The sequence below is a fragment of the Perca flavescens genome, chromosome 3, assembly GCF_004354835.1.
Source record: "Perca flavescens isolate YP-PL-M2 chromosome 3, PFLA_1.0, whole genome shotgun sequence".
Taxonomy (NCBI): Eukaryota; Metazoa; Chordata; class Actinopteri; order Perciformes; family Percidae; genus Perca; species Perca flavescens.
In genome coordinates this window covers 20,279,599-20,296,999 of record NC_041333.1, presented here as the reverse complement: position 1 = coordinate 20,296,999, position 17,401 = coordinate 20,279,599, and the positions used below count along the sequence as shown (strand labels likewise).

General features: G+C 39.7%; 1 protein-coding gene across 2 annotated transcripts in view; it reads left to right on the top strand.

Moving 5' to 3' along the window:
* Nucleotides 1-3,546: 3,546 nt before the first annotated feature.
* gria4a (glutamate receptor, ionotropic, AMPA 4a) overlaps nt 3,547-17,401 on the top strand; it is a 98,019-nt gene continuing 84,164 nt past the window's right edge. The window contains exons 1-2 of one of the 2 annotated variants that reach the window (XM_028572852.1): nt 3,547-3,842; nt 6,958-7,116. In XM_028572852.1, the coding sequence (XP_028428653.1) occupies nt 3,749-3,842; nt 6,958-7,116 (253 nt within the window). In that variant the 5' untranslated portion in view covers nt 3,547-3,748. The remainder of the gene's footprint in view (nt 3,843-6,957; nt 7,117-17,401) is intronic. The other variant, XM_028572851.1, reaches the window with a different exon arrangement.

Here is a 17,401-nt window from a genome sequence, read left to right as displayed (position 1 = left end):
TAATGATCTGGTAATACTTTGTACAACAGTTTGTTTAGTCGATTGATCAGTCTATGGCTAGGCTTACACTTAAACATATGAGCCATTTGGACTCATTCTTTCACCTGAGCCATATGTCTTCAGACAGGAGCCCCGTGCAAACCTGCTTGCTTTTGGGTGCCTTATTTCATATAAAAATCGTATTCAAGTGATTTCATTTTTTATGATTACTGATATGGATTTCTGATTAAAGAAAAAGCGGATGTAAGAGGTTGACCATTAATGGTGTCATGTGGAGTTCAGTGAGACATATCGCTTTAAAGATGCCTTTATACACCCAACAAGTCACTCTCCTGTAAAAGAAAAAATATATACGCAAAGGTGCTATTTGTAAGTGTCTGCATGTGTGTGTTAATAAGAGTGCCATCATGCCAACAGAACTGGAAGCAAAAGTATACTTATATTTTGCTCATATCATTAGGCTTAGTCACTAGGAAAACATTAAAATGTGTAACTGTGCCACAACCTTCGGCACCATTTATATATACTGTATATAACCAACTCACGGTAAAACCTCAGGTCCCAAGTTGTTCAGTACAAGCATGAAAACATACTGCTAGAATAAGTCATTATCACATGCAGTGAGTATTAATAAATAATTAAGAAAACAGAGTCAATAAACTTCTTTTATGAGACATTTTGTTCCGAATTTTACACCTACAGCGATTGTGATCTAAAAACTGCTGTGAATCACCATTTACATCAAACAAACAATCAAATTATCGAACAGATGGCTTAACCCTGGTCTACCGAGACAAGTTTAGGACTTTAGATGAGTTAGCCTGCACTGCATTGTGCACCCTCTGGTAAGCTGACTGTTACAGTGAATACAGTGAATCTGTTACAGGCTGCAGACTTCCTTATATTCCAATTTTGTAATAAGTTTGAGATAAAACTGTCCCTACAACAGAGCGTCTCATACAAGCAAAGGCCATGGGCAGCATGACAAAAAAAGTGCTTTTTGAACATTAAAGCATGAAAACATGTTCTAGTAGAATCACAAAAAAAGTATGAACCTGAAAATGCTATATTTTTTTATTTTACCTTTATTTAACCAGGAAAGTCCCATTGAGATTAAAAACCTCTTTTTCAAGGGAGTCCTGGCCAAGAAGCAGCAAAAGAGTTTCAAACAATACAATCAATACAATTACATACACATTATGAAAAACAGTTACAAAGGATCGACTCAAGTGTTCTCAATCTGGACTTAAAAGCGTTCAATGAAAGTAATTCAGTCAATTTCCAGTCTTTTTGAAACATGTTCCATGTGTGGGGGGCTGAGTAAACAAAAGCCCTTTTTCCCAGTTCTGTACGGGCAAGTGGAACAGCGAGCAACAAAAGATCATTCGAACGCAAACAATGAGAGCCAACACTCCTCCAATGGGTCTGTCTGGGTAATGGGTTTAAAAGTTGTTTACTTGGCTAAGTTAATTATCAGAAAAGGTACCACATAGTTACATAGGTTTCTCGGATATGTGCCATGGAGGCCAAGTACAAGAGTCACAGACTGCAGCAGGAGGTGATTTTACTAATTAGCACACCTTTATCCAGAGAGAAGCAACTTATACTGTAAGTGTCATTCCCTGGTGTGGTGTTTTTCTTTTTCAGAGTCTGTGCTCTCATTGGCACATGGTTTGATAACGGTATGTATATGTATGCATATATGTAAATGGGCTGTTCTTATATCTTATATAGCGCTTTTCTAGTCTCAACGACTACTCAAAGCACTTTAACATTGTACAGGAGCCATTCACACACATTTACACACCCCGAGTGCCACCTGCTCATCAGATAATCAGTCACACACATTTACACTCTGATGACACTCGGGGTTCAGTGTCTTGCCCAAGGACACTTCGACATGGGACTGCAGGGCCAAGGATCGAACCACCAACCTTCCGATTGGCAGGCAACCGCTCTACCACTGAGCCACAGCCGCCCCACAGCGCAGTTTGATTTCAGCACCATGGACAGAGTCCGTCAGCCTGATGGGTGAACTGAGGGTGAAAACGGCTGGGTGTTGTGCTTATCCTGTTGTAGCCTACATTACACCAGTGATCAACCACGTCGATCGTCTTTCCACTGAAGATCTCTCAGGCTACATGTGGGCAGATCCACATACATTGTATGGTAGTTTAGTTGCCTGTATTACCTTCAGTTTATAAAATAAAATAAAATCAACTTTAAATTAGAATTGGGGTCCATCCCTGTGTGTTATCTAGACCAGATAGGGTCCAAGTCTCATTTTAAATAAATTAGCATAATGTCTGTGTGGGAACGTGTACTGTAAAATGTAAGAACTCGCATTTTTCCAGTCTATTTGATTTACTCGTATGCTCAGCAGCCGACCGGGAAAACCCATCAGAGATGGACAGACCGTATCTTTCACTGGGACAAGCCGTGAAGCATTCCTTTCGTTTTGCCATCTGGAAAAATGAAACCGTGCTCTCCACCGTGTAACTACGCGATCCCAGACCGTCTGTCAGTTTAACCGACCTGCTACCGGCAGGCTAGATAAAACGCTTGTGAGTGGGACACGGCTATAACATAATGCACTCTAACAGAATCTACTCCAGGCTATGAGTCTTTTTCACCGTTTTATTTTCTTATTTAAATCTATACAAAACGTCTTACTCTTTCTTGCTTTTATCATGCTGTGTCGCTGAGTGATCGCACTTTCTTTCTCGTGTTCCTTTCCGTGCCCAGATGTTTGTGCTCATGAGGTCGTGACGTTAAAATAACGATGATTTTAGCGGGTCCCCGGGGCGCCATCAGCGTCCCGCAGCTGAATGCAGCCTGAGGTTTCATCTCTGTCAGCTGGCCTTGGTGGGACGCACCGAGTCTGGTTTGGCCGCGGAGTGGACCAATGCGTCAGGATGGATTGGGTTTATATTGCAATTAGTTAGGCGCAGGCAGGCTTTCTCACTTTTACTTTAGTCAGCCTCACCAATCAAAACAGTCAAGATCAGAAATCTTCATTTGCCATTTTCACTTGAAACACATCGTTTTGAGGTTTCTCTTTTTCTTTCTTGCGCACACGCCTTTATGTTAAACATAAATGATCTGGGGGAGTGGTGACAGATAAAAAGGGGCTTGTTAGGTTAAAAGATGTCAAGCTTACACAGAGGGAGACGCAACCACAAAGTTGTGCGCGCAAACACGCACGCTCACCTGATCCTTTTTTGGGGGGGCTTTTCCGTACGGGAACCTCAATAAAGTGTTATCAATATTCCACAGCAATACGATTCAGTGTTACAGCCAGTTAAATACGGCAGACAGCGGAAGAAGTGGAAGATGGAAAGGAGGAGAGAGGGAGAAACAAACCATCTCAGAGAGAGAGAGAGAGAGAGAGAGAGAGAGAGAGAGAGAGAGACGGGGCGCGCATGTCCAGTTCTTCCATGCAGGCTGTTCTGCCAGCTCGCCAATCATTCTAGCGAGTTTCCCCACTCATTCTCTTCCCCCATCTGTAGCTACATGTGCACCGGACGCACAGTCCTCTCCTTAGCGGACACTGCAGGGGAAGAAACGAACAAGCCCATCATGGAATAGGAATACTGCTGGACAAAACGGGGGAAAACCTCTCTCTCATCTTCTTCTTTTTCCCCTTTTTCTGACGCCTTTTCTCTCTCTCTCTCCCTCTCTCTCTCTCTCTCTCTATCTCTCTCTCGATGTCTCTCAACAGTTTCTGAAGGGATTAAAGGAAAGAAAAATGAGGATTACTATTTCGTCTTGGCACTTTCTCGGGGTGTATTCCGCCCTTTGGAGGCTGGCAACCGGGGCTTTCCCCAGCTCAGTGCAGATAGGTGAGTTGGAGGTTTACTGAATTTACGCACGGGTACTCATCTGTCTGACACACTCTGACTGTTAGTTGATTTTAGCGGACAGCAGTCACCAAGGAAAAGGGGACGCACCTGGACATCCAAAACACAAAATCAATGTAAAACTCAAGAAATGTACGCAGGAATCATGAAAGAGAAGAGAAGTTTAGAAAAACATTTCCTTCTCGTGCTTCTTTTCCTTCTTGTCTTTATCCAAGAAATCTTGGGGTTAAGGGGATATTGGTCTGTTACTCTGTTGTGACTCATATAGCTTGTAAATGCACACTTTCACTTTATCTATCATTTTACTGTATTTGCGTGTATTTTAAAGGCATTGCTCATTAATGTTTCAGAGAGCAAAGAATACTAGAAGGGATTCTAGTATTCTTTGCTGTTTAGACACTGCAGTATTCGCTCTCTCTCTCTCTCTCTCTCTCTCCCCTCCCTCTCTCTCTCTCTCTCTCTCTCTCTCTCTCTCTCTGCCCTTTTCCAGTTACCCTGGTGTCAATCGTCAGTGCGGAGCCGTATCAGCCTTATAGATCAGAGATAAAGTTAACTAAATCTGGATCATCACTGGTTTGCTTGGTGCAAACGGACCACACACGCATGGACAACCCCCCCCTTTCCCAGACAGACACAGACACACACACACACACACACACACACATTTGTACAGGCATGTGTGATAATGAATGCACTGCATCACTCCTTGTGGGGGGCAGCTGGGAGGTCCTATAATGAGATTCGGCTCCTTGACTCTGTCTTCCTACAGCTGCTAATAAACCTAATACGCTAAATATTTTCTGCTTGGCACAGACACAAACACACATACACACATATATTTGCACAGGTTTCGAAGCATGCATGTGCGCATGTACAGTATGCACATGTAGTCATACAAATGCATGCATGCTGTATGCTGTGCACACAGCTGCAAATATACATTCCCGCACATGTACAGCATGCAGGTACACACTTTTTACATAGGAACACATGTGCACACAGTGAACATGCATGCATGCAAATACATACTTTATAAAGCCTACTGTATGTGATCGTACAGAGGAACACACATGCACTCTTTCCTCCGTTGACCGCCCTCCATAAACACTGAAATATACATACATGATCATTCACCCGGCTCTCCAGCACGTCTCCTGAGGAGTAATTTGCATATCTCTGCATTGCACACAAGTGTGAAGTCAGTGGAAGCAGAGACAGTTTATTTCTGTGATAATATATGGTTGTACTGGTGCAGTAACATGTCATGTTGGGACACATACTGTATACTGCTCATGTAGTTTAAGTGTATGTGTATGAATGTGTGTGTGCTCTACCCTCAAACAGAAACCACATTTTTTCCCCTGGGACAGTTCACTTGAGATTTGTTATCATACACATGAGAGTTTAATATAGATTTGTGAATAATTCTGTTAATGCAAAGATATGTTGTCTCTGTGTATGCATGTCATTTGTGTGTTTAGTGTCTTGCTTTGGTTACTCATCTAATACTCTATGGCGTATAATGAGAAACACAGACAAAGAAAAAGGCAAGATAATACAAACTTTTAGCATGAATGAGACACAGACAGACACACACATAATTGACATGTTATGTAGTGACGATTGCTTCGTTCAATATGCTCTCCCTCCCAACTCCTCCCCCTACGCTTTCCTCCCTCCCTTCACTTTCTCTCTCTCCTGATACAATGTCAAGGCTTCACAGTCTACCAGTGTAATCCAATTTTCAGTTGAGTCGAGTCTGATTCAGTTAAACTTTGGTAACATCAGTTTATTTCAGGTCAGTTCAACCTACTGTGTCAAGCAATGTAGAACTAATGTATATGATTAGCATATCAAACAAATATATAAGAGATATCCACAGCAATACAACAAAACAGAAGTTCTTTTCAGGTAATGAAAATATTAGACACACAAAAAGATGAGCCTTATTAAATTTTTTATTTTGTCATTTTCAAATACAAGCATTTTGTAGTTTCTGAGAATGTTTCGTCAATACATTGATTATGGCTCAGTTGAGGTTATTCTATCTTCTCTGACTGGCCACAATCTAGAATACTTCTTCAGTCGGCAGGCCATGGTCAATAGGTGTGATTATGTTGCATGTTGACCTTGCCATTTTAGTTTTTTTCCACTCCATTTTGCCAATGGCAAATATATATATATATATATATATATATATATATATATATATATATATATGTTTGATCCATTTTCAGTTAATTTCAGCAGTTATTGGTGTTAGATTACAGTATCTGCATCATTAATCTGTCTCTGGTAATAGAAGCAAGAGGAGGTGATCTGAGTAGCTTTACCATCTCTCTCTCTCTTTCTCACATATTTCCATGATCTTCCTCTCTCTCTCAACTCTGTTTCTATTTTTTGGACAGCAGCTTCTCTGTTTTTTTTTATAATTTTTTCTCTCCCCTCTAATTCTCATTTTGTCAGAAGGGCCACATTGAGGGATACTCTTATTTTTAAATCCCTACTGACACTTAGCACTCACCTCCCTCTTTCTGGCCCATGCTCCTTCTTTATTTATCTGACACTGTCTGATCTGGCCTTCCTCCTCTGTTTTCCTTTATGCACTCTCCAGCTCATTATCTCTTTGACTGCCTTCCTGTTGGCTTAGTTGTCTCTCTTTTCTTCTCCTCTCCTCTCTCCCTCTTTGTCTTTCTCTTAATTCTTCAATAAAATGCCCAGTGTGGGTATCCCTACGTGTCTTTGTATTAATGTTGTATGTGCATGTGAGGATATGCTGGAAGACAAATTACATTTTGTAACAAAGCTAATGAAGATCTTGGCTTTCTTCTCTCTCTCTCGCTCTCTCTCTCTCTCTCTCTCTCTCTCTCTCTCTCTCTCTCTCTCTCTCTCTCTCTCTCTCTCTCCCCTCCTCTGTTTTCTCTGCTCTCCCCATCCCTATCTATCATTCTTTCCCCACATTACTCCCCTTCTTCCTGTGTCTCTCCCTCTCTTACCAATCTCCCATCCGACCCCTCTCTGCCCTACAATGACTCACTTCTTTCCACGCCATCGTGTTTTTCTCCTCTTTGCCCCATCTTTTTGTCCCTCTCTCTAGGTGGGTTGTTCATTAGGAATACTGATCAGGAGTATACAGGGTTTCGACTAGCTATCTTCCTTCACAACACCAGCCCTAATGCAACGGAAGCTCCCTTTAACCTGGTCCCACATGTCGACAATATAGAGACCGCCAACAGCTTCGCCGTCACCAATGCATGTAAGTACTTAAATGTGTGTTTTTGGGACTGAAAATTAGGCCGAAAGAAATACACTTTCTCTCCATCTCTCTCTGACTTCTTTTATCTCTTGCTCTCTCCATGTTTGTTGTTCAGTCTCTCTTCTCGCCATACTGTTGGATTAAGAGTGGTTTAATTAGGAACTTGAGTTGTTTAATGGATCAGACCGCAACTTCATTGTCTTTGTCACGCACATTACAGCAGCTAAGTGGTCTTTGGTGGACTTGGTTTAAAAACTGGCTTTTCTGCAACAGTTGCTGAAGAAATTGCCATTTTGAAATGTTGATTTTAGATAATGTGAAGTACATTTTAATAATCCTAAATGCAGAAGTTCTTTCTGCAAGGCATTTTGAGGCAATGTCTGTGCTCTGTGGTTAATTCAGCCAACAATTATGGCCAACAACTTTTTTAAGTCCTACTTTTGCTCCTCTATATACTAGTCACATCTATTCCTACTTAGCACAATCCATCCCATCTGGAAAAAAAGGTAATATTGCCCATCACAGTTGCTAACTATATAATTAGTCTCGGAACAGTAGCAGAAAGTAGTGAAAATGGGTCCTTTGTGTTCAGAACAGAGGGGAACAGTTGGTACTTGTGTCCTCTATGATCTTTTAAAGGATGACAGCTAATCTTTCACAATCTCTTTCTGTTCTCTGGTAGTAGAGATCTAATGCGTCACACTTCCTTTCGACCTAGAATCCTGCGAGAAAGAGTTTGTTACGTTTGTTAGTGTCATTTCTAAAAAGGCTTTGTGGGCACCATTTCAGAAGTGTTAAGCATGCTACAGGTGTCTGTACAGTATGTGAGACTTGAATATGCTTACAAAAAAAACAAACAAATCATGTCATGAAAACCTATATAAAATTGTTCACAGTGTCTTAAAAACATTTTAAAGACTCATAAGGAGGATTCTCTGGTTTGCCCTTTAATGCATCGTTAACCATATAGCCAGTGTTAGCCGTTAAACACCTTTGTTAAAACATTGGACGTGATGGACATTTGTTTGTTTTGGCTTAGAAAATAAATAATAAAAGAATAAGATTAACTAAACATGACCTACTGGAATTCCTTTTTTGGAAAAACATAAATTGAAATTGCGCTTATTTGACGCTCACCAGTTTGGCTGTCATCCCACAGTTTTGCTTTGCTGTTTTACTGCTCTTCTCTCCACCTTAGCATGTATTTATTCATAATAACCATGTTTTCCCCCATTCAAACACATAGTTGGCTGATGGAAGAAGTTTAACTTAATTTCTTCAATCTGACTGGCCTCTTGGAACGCCACTAGCCCAAGCATTGCAATTTACTGAAAGTGATCTAATCATCGTTTTGTCATCACAAACAAAAATGATTGACATAAGCATTAGTATTGTTTGCCAGGACTGTGTGACGCCTTGGTGGATTTGCTTACTCTAGCTTGCTTACAGCGGAGGAGCTTTGCTGTGGCTCTCTGCATGTATTTGCATGACTGAAGAAGTTTGGTTGTTTGCTTTCTGACATCTGCTGAGAGACACTGGTTTATGTCACGCTGATCTAAATGCCTTTAATGTTGTTTGGTGTGTCTCTGTGTGTGTGAGTGTTTGCCCTTTTGAGATGAGAACAAATCTCTAAAGGATAGCCTTTGTGTAATTCTCTTGCTCATCTGCCTCCTGGTAAGATATTTTCATGTCAGTGCATGAGAGGGTAGCAAGGTTCTATTGTTACTTTGAACAATGTCATTTAGTTTTTGAATATGTGTTGTTTAGTTATTTGAACATTTACACAACACAAAATTAAGTGTTAGACTGGGGCTGAGCAGTGTGTGGTGTTGATTGAAGAGAAAAGCATAATAATATGAAAATAAGTTTCACATGCTGTAAAATATGAAGGTGTTCAGAGCACAGCTTTTCCTTACAAACTGAATTTCCCTCAAGGGTGTCATATCATAGCCCCTCATTTATACAGGCCTATGGTGCATTCATCTTATTTTAGGGAAGTTTTCAAGTTATTGTACTGCAATTTTTCATCTCCTTATCTCATTAGAATTTAATAAATCAACCACCGGGGCTGTTAACAAGGCAGGGCGAACAAAATCAATACAGTATAATACAGCATTACAGTGCTTCTCATTTTGATGTAATTTTATTGTGTTTAACAAAATTCTTCACATACAAAGCTGACCCGAGCTGCTCCATTGTCAAACCATGTTACCGAAAATGGCAAAGAAATGGTTCTTAAAGGCGTGCTTTAAAGTCTGAAAGATCTTGATTATCATCTAGCAATTGATCTGTGCTGTGTTATGCATGAGCATAATACATCTTGACATTTTATACCCATGAAAGATATCACTGTAGGATTTAACTGCAGCCAAATACAAGTCACATAGAATCATAAATCAAAACTGTGTAATGCAATTTTCAAGTTTGTATCCTCCCCCCTGTATGCAGCCCCACATGATTGAACAGACTAGTTAATACAACCTACAATGATTGGAAAATTAATAGTCCATCTACTCCCTCCTACCCACAATATAATCACATGCTGCATCTGTTTACTGTTTAGCTGTGTGAGTGAGGTACAACTTTAATACACTCAGTTGGCTTTGCTATGATGTACAGGGCGGAGTATGCATTGCATTAGTGATGAGTAAAGGGGTGTGCTGAAGGGAAAAGATTGGGCACAATCAAATGAATGTACTAAACAATCCAGCGGGTGTGTTTACAATATGTATGCAAGCACTGAAGCCCGACTGACTGAGATATGTCACACCTTGCTCTCTCTTTGTACTCTCACTAATATTTACTATATCCACTTAAACTCCAATGACCTGCCAGGGGTTTAGTTATAACAAAGTTCATCAAAAACTTAGCATTTTTATTTTAAATACTTAAAGATATCCTACAAATTCCATAGATATCAAATATAAATATATTACAAATAAATGTGGGGCAAATGTATGTAAAATGATGCACAAAAAAACTAAATAATAAAATATTAATATCCATTTGACAGAATGATGCAGCTGTGATACTGTGATAGTGTGAATATGTGATGTTTTCCAGTCTACTAAAGGCAAAATAGATGAAGTAGCCAATTTCAAAATTAAACTATTATTATGACCCAATTTTAAAGATTTATCTCTTCAGTTAAAACAAATAGGCTAAAGGCTCAGAGCCACGAACAGGCGAGGCAAGTCGGACAGTATTGGTCTTTGGCATGTGGCTTGTTGAAAATACTTCCTCACTTACTTTACGTTTTCTCTTCCCATTTCCCTTTCCAGAGCTTGTATGTGTTTACCTATTGTCTACCTTTATCTCATAGGTTACTGATACACACACACACACACACACACACACACACACACACACACACACACACACACTGCCTAGGAACAACTTCCTGGGAACTTGTTAGGTATTTAATTAGAAGTGAGGTCAATATAGACACACTATCTGGTATTTCCTTCTTCCTGAGTACCACTTAGTATAACACAAATTCTGGTTAAACTTACTTTGGAGAAACACTGAACACCTTTTACTGTCTAAATGAGTGCTGTGGAACCATGATGCAGCATGATATTCAGGTTTAGGTTCTGTTAAGTAATTGTACAACACAATTTTATTCAATTTCAATACACACTGATGCAGGCACTGGGCCATAAGAGGAGGAGTGTTTGGAATATGAAGCTCTTATATGTGAACCGTCTCTCTCCGCAGGCTACACATAACAAGCATAACCTCTTCTCTCTCTCTCTCTCTCTCTCTCTCTCTCTCTCTCTCTCTCTCTCTCTCTCTCCCTCTCCCCTTTTTGCACACTTGCCTTCTCACTTGTTCCATCTCTCTCATTTCCCTCTTTGTTATTCTCCCCCTTGTCTCCCCATCTCCTCAAATTCTCTCCCTCTTTCACCGCTCATATATTTTTTGTCATGTTTTGCTGTCTCTCCCCTCTCTAGAAGCGTGTTGAATGGATCTCTAAATTAATCCCTGACTCTTGCTCCGGGTGTGGAGCGACGCTCAATTAGAATGGGGAATTCTTGCTGCTGACCTTGGCTACTTCCTCTCTATTCTAGTATTCAGGAAGCGTGAACGGATCATAAAAATCCCTGGTCCCCATCGTTTCCCATATTCACAGAGGAATACAACCCACTTTCTTGTCCCAGGGTCACACATTATTTTTTTTTATTTCACACATTCATATATCCTCTTCTGCTGTCAATTTTTCTTTATCGTTTCCTGCATGCATATGCACACATCTGTGTGTCTGTCTCCTTTGTAGTAAATAGATGCTTATATCCGTGTAGGTGTGTATTTATGTGTGACTTTCTCATTGATGTGTTTGCATCTGTGTGTATTTTTGATGTGTCTCACCCACAGAAACAGACTATTCCAATGGGCTCACCAGTGCGCTTCTATTCACTGGCGCATTGACAATAATGCACATGGATAAGCATGACCAAAAGAATGTGTGTGTGTGTGTGTGTGTGTGGGGGGGGGGGGGGGGAGGGGGCATTTCTGTCAATACTGAAGGCATGTGTGCAAACCTGTGTCACTGAGGTGCATGAGATAGACAGAAAGTGATAAGGTCAATTAGGGACGGAGAAGGAAGAAATGGAAATCACTTATAATAAAGAGGTGGTTATGCCTGGTTAGCTAACAATAATGTGCTCCCACAGCTGTTAATGTGATTCTTGATTTTTGGAATAATACTTGTATTTTAGTCAGTTTCATGTCCAAAACAGCAAACAAACTATTCTATTCTGTAGTAATGCTAATGATGATGATGGTTAGTGTGGTGTGGTGGTTTGGGTGGTTGATTATTGCAGTGATGCATAACAGCAATAGTCATCTAGAGTTAATATAGATTGCACTTATAGTGAATAATTCACAAATCAATACCGTTTAGGTATTATTGACTGCCACATATTGCAGCTACATGCATGCTGCACTTGATTATCTTTGCAGCCTGACTGAGTCAAACTGTTGGAGTCAGAATCCCCTTTAGGTGTCAGTCTGGTTTTGTACTTCTGTTGTTAAAGTTAAGGACACAAGTCATTAATTCAGAGATGTAAAAGCAATAAGGCTTCTGAATTAGGAACGGTAGTTAGACACAGTCATGACAAAAGTTCCCATCTACGTTGTCTTCATAACATCAATTACTGTATTTGCATTAATATAACATTCTAATGAACAATTTACACTTCACCTCAATGTAACCTTGGCTCGCATGTTAAATGTTGGCACTGTTGGCCGCTCTTAGAATAAATCTGTGATCTCCACGCACTTCAGGACCTCTGTCATTTCAAAACATTGTTGATATAGTGTAACTTGGTGGTGATTGATGTGTGAGTCACTCAGGGTGGGTTAGGTTGAGTCTGTTAACTCTGCTGTTTACAATCAAAGAAGGACAGTATGTCGTATAAACAACTTACAGCACTGGCATCACTCTGCAGAGCAGTTAGGATGGGGTGTTAGTTACGTGTTCTTTTTTAATTGCCAGTATCTCTTTTTCAAAGGTGTGACCTAAGTGTAAAAACAAGGTTTGTTCCACCATTAACAGGCAAAGCACAGGACTTTAACCAGATCAAATTAGATGTTGATAAAGATTTGTTGGCACCAATAATATCTGTAAACAAGAGTTAAACAGGTCAGCTAAAGCTTGATTTGCAGTCACAGTGTAGCTATGGGAACTACACACATTGCTGCATAAAAATGTAACTACGCGCCTGGGATACAGCGGCTACCAGGCGACACCGCGTGGGGACAACAAGGACAGTGATTGGTCAGCTTGTTTTCTATTGCAAGTTTCTGATGCCGGTAGAGAATGTTCATAACAAAGACAACATTAAGAAAGTTGATGAAAGATTTGGTTGTTGTCTCCTTAAAGTAATACTAACTACACCTAACCCTATCCCTGTAAACATTCTGCATATGAATGAATGAACGTAAACATGACAATTGTAAGGGCAATATTCTCCTTTTTAGTATTGAGACAAACAAAATAATGTTAAAATGTACCTGAATGTAACTCCAGTATATTGATAGCCTACTTCTTATCAAAAATTAAATAAACTAAGTTAATGTGGGAAATGCCTGATCGCTTAGAATACATGCATCTATCCAATGCTATAAATGACACTATAGATACAAACCTATGCCATAGGCATGTACAGTGGGACTCCCATTAGCCCCTTGCATCCACTATAAATCTAGCTTAAGAAACTTCCTACATTTCAGACTCTTACATTATCAGAGTAATTTGTATTGTCAAACAAGTATAGATTTTCAGTTGCTGAAAGCTCCACCTAGCTCAACTTTTCAATTGCTCTTAACAAACTGACCAGTCACCGTCAGAGGTTGATTGACATGGGGCTTGTTTTCAGTGTAAGTGTTTCACATTCCCTCTACATGTCCATGCTTGAAGCTTTGATTAAATAGATTCCTCAAACACACTGCTACAACCCTGCACCACCCACTACACAAGTACAAATACAATGTTTTGCAGTCTATCTCTCTGTGACACATATACACATTGATTTGCTGAATATTTCCCAACTTCCTCACATATAGCATTTTGCCATGCCTTTACCATGCTCACTTCTTTCATTAATTGGCTCAGTTGTCTTGAAGATGATTTGAGACACTCAATAATGGCACTGTACCATCATTTTTACTGCTGGTGGTTTTTATGGTTATATGTCTTCCTAATGGCCACACTGGGGGAAATAGAGTGAAATGGTATCTGAAACCCTGGCAGGGCAAGGAGATTTATTTTTACAACAAGCCTTCGTTTATTCATGTTACTGGCATACTGAAAGCCCAGGATGACTCTGACAGCGCCCTAAATGCTTTCCTTGGCATCAAGACAAATTATCAGGTTCAGTGCTAATGGCATGGCTATACAGTTTTTTTATTGCTAACATTGTTAACATGCTAACATAACTATTGGTCAAATCTGAAGTCACATTGTCAAAACTCTTCACACAGTCAGGGAAACAGAAGTCTATGTGGACCAAACTGTGAATCAATTTTTATTGCTTTCACACAAAATACATTCAATGACATGAGTGACAATGTTTGATTTCTGAGTGAGAATTATTGTTTTGGTCGATTAGGCTTATTTTGAGACCTGTATGAAGTGTTTTGGAGGCTTGTGTGAGTTTTGGAGGTGAGATTCACTGTTTGGCCAAGATACATGTTGGTAATGCAGACTGTATGAAAAGTTTTCGGAAAGCAATCGGAAAAAACTGTAATGGATTTCAGTTGAACTATCACCAGTTAGTAATAACTGTAATTGAAATGCTTTATATGTTCATGTTCAGTTTTTGTTACTGAAATACTGATAATGAAACAGTAGTAAAGAGCAACAATACATACAGCGATGCATTGCCGCTCAGATGTTATTTTTCTGTGCATACTGTACCTTCCATAATGTCATCAGTCTTGAGCATGCAAGCTCCACAGATGGCAGCTCTACTGATCAAAAAGTTTAAAGCTGCGTCTTGACTCTTATCTTAACTTATCCAGTCAAGTACATTTGACAGACATTACCAAGTACAGTAAGTGTATGTGCGTATTTTTGCATTAACAAACTAACTGCTTAAAAATCACCAGTTTCGCAAAGAAGTTCATCTGATTGCACTAGACGCTCCTTGTTACTATGAAATTAGTAAGAGTTGCCAAGAAAAAAATGAAAGGTTATGGAGGGAAGAAACAGAAAGTTCTGGAATTCCTGCCAAGTCTTGAAATTAGTCTGAGTCTTACTTCTGTTTCACACACACATTTAAACAAAGGAGATAACTGCAACTGTCTTCACTGTCATTAATGGCTAACATTAATTGCAAAAGTATGGTGGCCATAATTCCACAAATAATGCAAGGTGAAATGTTTTACATCTGAATGCATTCAAACCGTGGTTTGGTCTTAGTGACTGCTGTCATGTTGACTACCCCTAATGTTTTAATTATTTAAGAGCTGGTTTTGCTTTAGGGATGTTAAAGGGAAAACGAAACTATATATGCATACTGTATTTTCTTAACTATATTAGTGAACCCTGCTTGGTGAATGTTCATGCATTTTTTTTATTATTCATTGATATGTTCAATGTATGTCAGCAGCACTGGGGTCATGGAGCTTGCAAACATTTAGATTTTCTGATCCAGTGAAGACCGCGTGTTTGTGTGTGTGTGTGCGTGCATGCGCTTGTGCTTGATGCATGAGGATTTATTTGGAGTAATGTAAGTGATCCCTGAAGAATCACTCTGTTGCATCATTTTATTCTAGTGTCAGCAGTAATGACCCAACGGCAAGAAATACTATTGGACCATGCAGCATGTTGCAATTAATCTGCACATTTGCTTCAGGTAATCTGATTTCATTTAGTGGTACAATAAAACAGACTGTTTCTCAGTGTGTCTCACTTCTTTCATTAAAAAGTCTACTGCCGTAAAGTAAAACTGACATCTCACTGCACAAGAGGGGGTTTTAATGGCAGTAAATGTTCTTTCTTCCACAGATATAGTGCTGAAGGCTCTACAGGCAGCTAAAGACAATTGTATAATTGTACAAACTGTATTTATTGTAATTTCTTGTACTTTTCTGTCAGTTGTGCAATACACATGTGGTCTTTTTCGTCAACTTCTAGGTCCGTGCTGAGAGCAGCGTTTCCCATGTTTGCTTGATGTTTGATGCTTAAAATAGTAACAGCAAGTGCAGTTTGATATGGCAAACACTTCTTGAGCAGCTACTTTGCTAATTTCTTTTCCAAATACTGTACTCCCTTGCAATGCTAAAAATGATTGACTCTATGTAGTAGAGAAATAATTGCTGAATATAAATACAGCAGAACAAGTGTTTAAAACATGGGATTTCATGAATATCTTAAAGGTCCCATGACATGGTGCTCTTTGGATGCTTTTATATAGACCTTAGTGGTCCCCTTATACTGTATCTGAAGTCTCTTTCCCGAAATTCAGCCTTGGTGCAGAATTACAGCCACTAGAGCCAGTCCCACAATGAGCATTCCTTAGTATGTGCCATGTCTCTGTCTGTAGCTATTGAGGAGGAGAGGGGGGGGCAAAGTGGAGGGTGGGGGTGTGGCATTGACCAACTGCCACTTTGCTCGTTTGAAAGCCATGATGTCTCTCTCATCGGTGGGCCAAATTCTCTGGGCGGGCAAAGCAGAGAAAGGGAAGGTAACCTTTCTCCTTATGACCTCATAAGGAGCAAGATTCCAGATCGGCCGATCTGAGCTTTCATTTTCTCAAAGGCAGAGCAGGATACCCAGGGCTCAGTTTACACCTATTGTCATTTCTAGCCACTGGGGGACCATAGGCAGGCTGGGGCAACGCATATTAATGTTAAAAAACCTCATAAAGTGAAATTTTCATAGAACATAGAGTATGTCGTACTTACAGCAGCAGTGTAAAATATTTGAAAAACAAGACTAAGACATTTTTCATTAGGTTATACTAAGAACATTACAGTGAGTCCAAGTTGCTCAGTCAAATACTATTAACATACAGATTTCAAAGCAATGGTGATAGTTGGGTGTGTATATTAGGACTATCTCTATCAAAAAAATCTGATTTTCAATTTTAAAAAGGAAAGGCTGTGAAATAGAACTTTGACTGTAAAGCTAACTGTTGCAGATTTTTTAATATTTTTTTAGACCAATAATGGAACAAATATTTTTGGACTGAAGACGGTGTGCATCTGACACACAAAAGGTGTTTAGTTATTAGGGTGAAAAAAATCCAATAAAACAACATTTCGGGAATAATATTGATACTAAAGCTGCACTGATATTAATGAAATTCTATTTTGTGGGTTTGCAGTTCCTTGAGGCAAGATGAGACAGAGTTTGTTGTTGCAGGTTTTACAGACTTGCAAGCCTGAAGCTGGTTGAGTAAAATCCTCCCACAACGTGCTGCAGTGTTTTGTCTGGTTCAGCCAAGGATGTTACAGTATAACACTCAGAAAAACATTTTAATTATTGTGCTGTGGTCAGATGGGGAAGGACAGAGTTTTTTTAATCTCCATGTGGATATAAATTCAGCACTGTATTCTCTTGCTTATTCGTTCAAGCCTCGGTAGTAATGAACGGTGAACAATATTGAAAGGCCATGCTGTATGTCTCATTGAATCCCCACGTTACCTGACTTCTGACTCACACACACACACACACACACACACACACACACACACACACACACACACACACACACACATAAAGAGCCTCGGCTGCCTCTGCCTGTCTAATGTGTTACATTAAGACCTCTATTTTCCC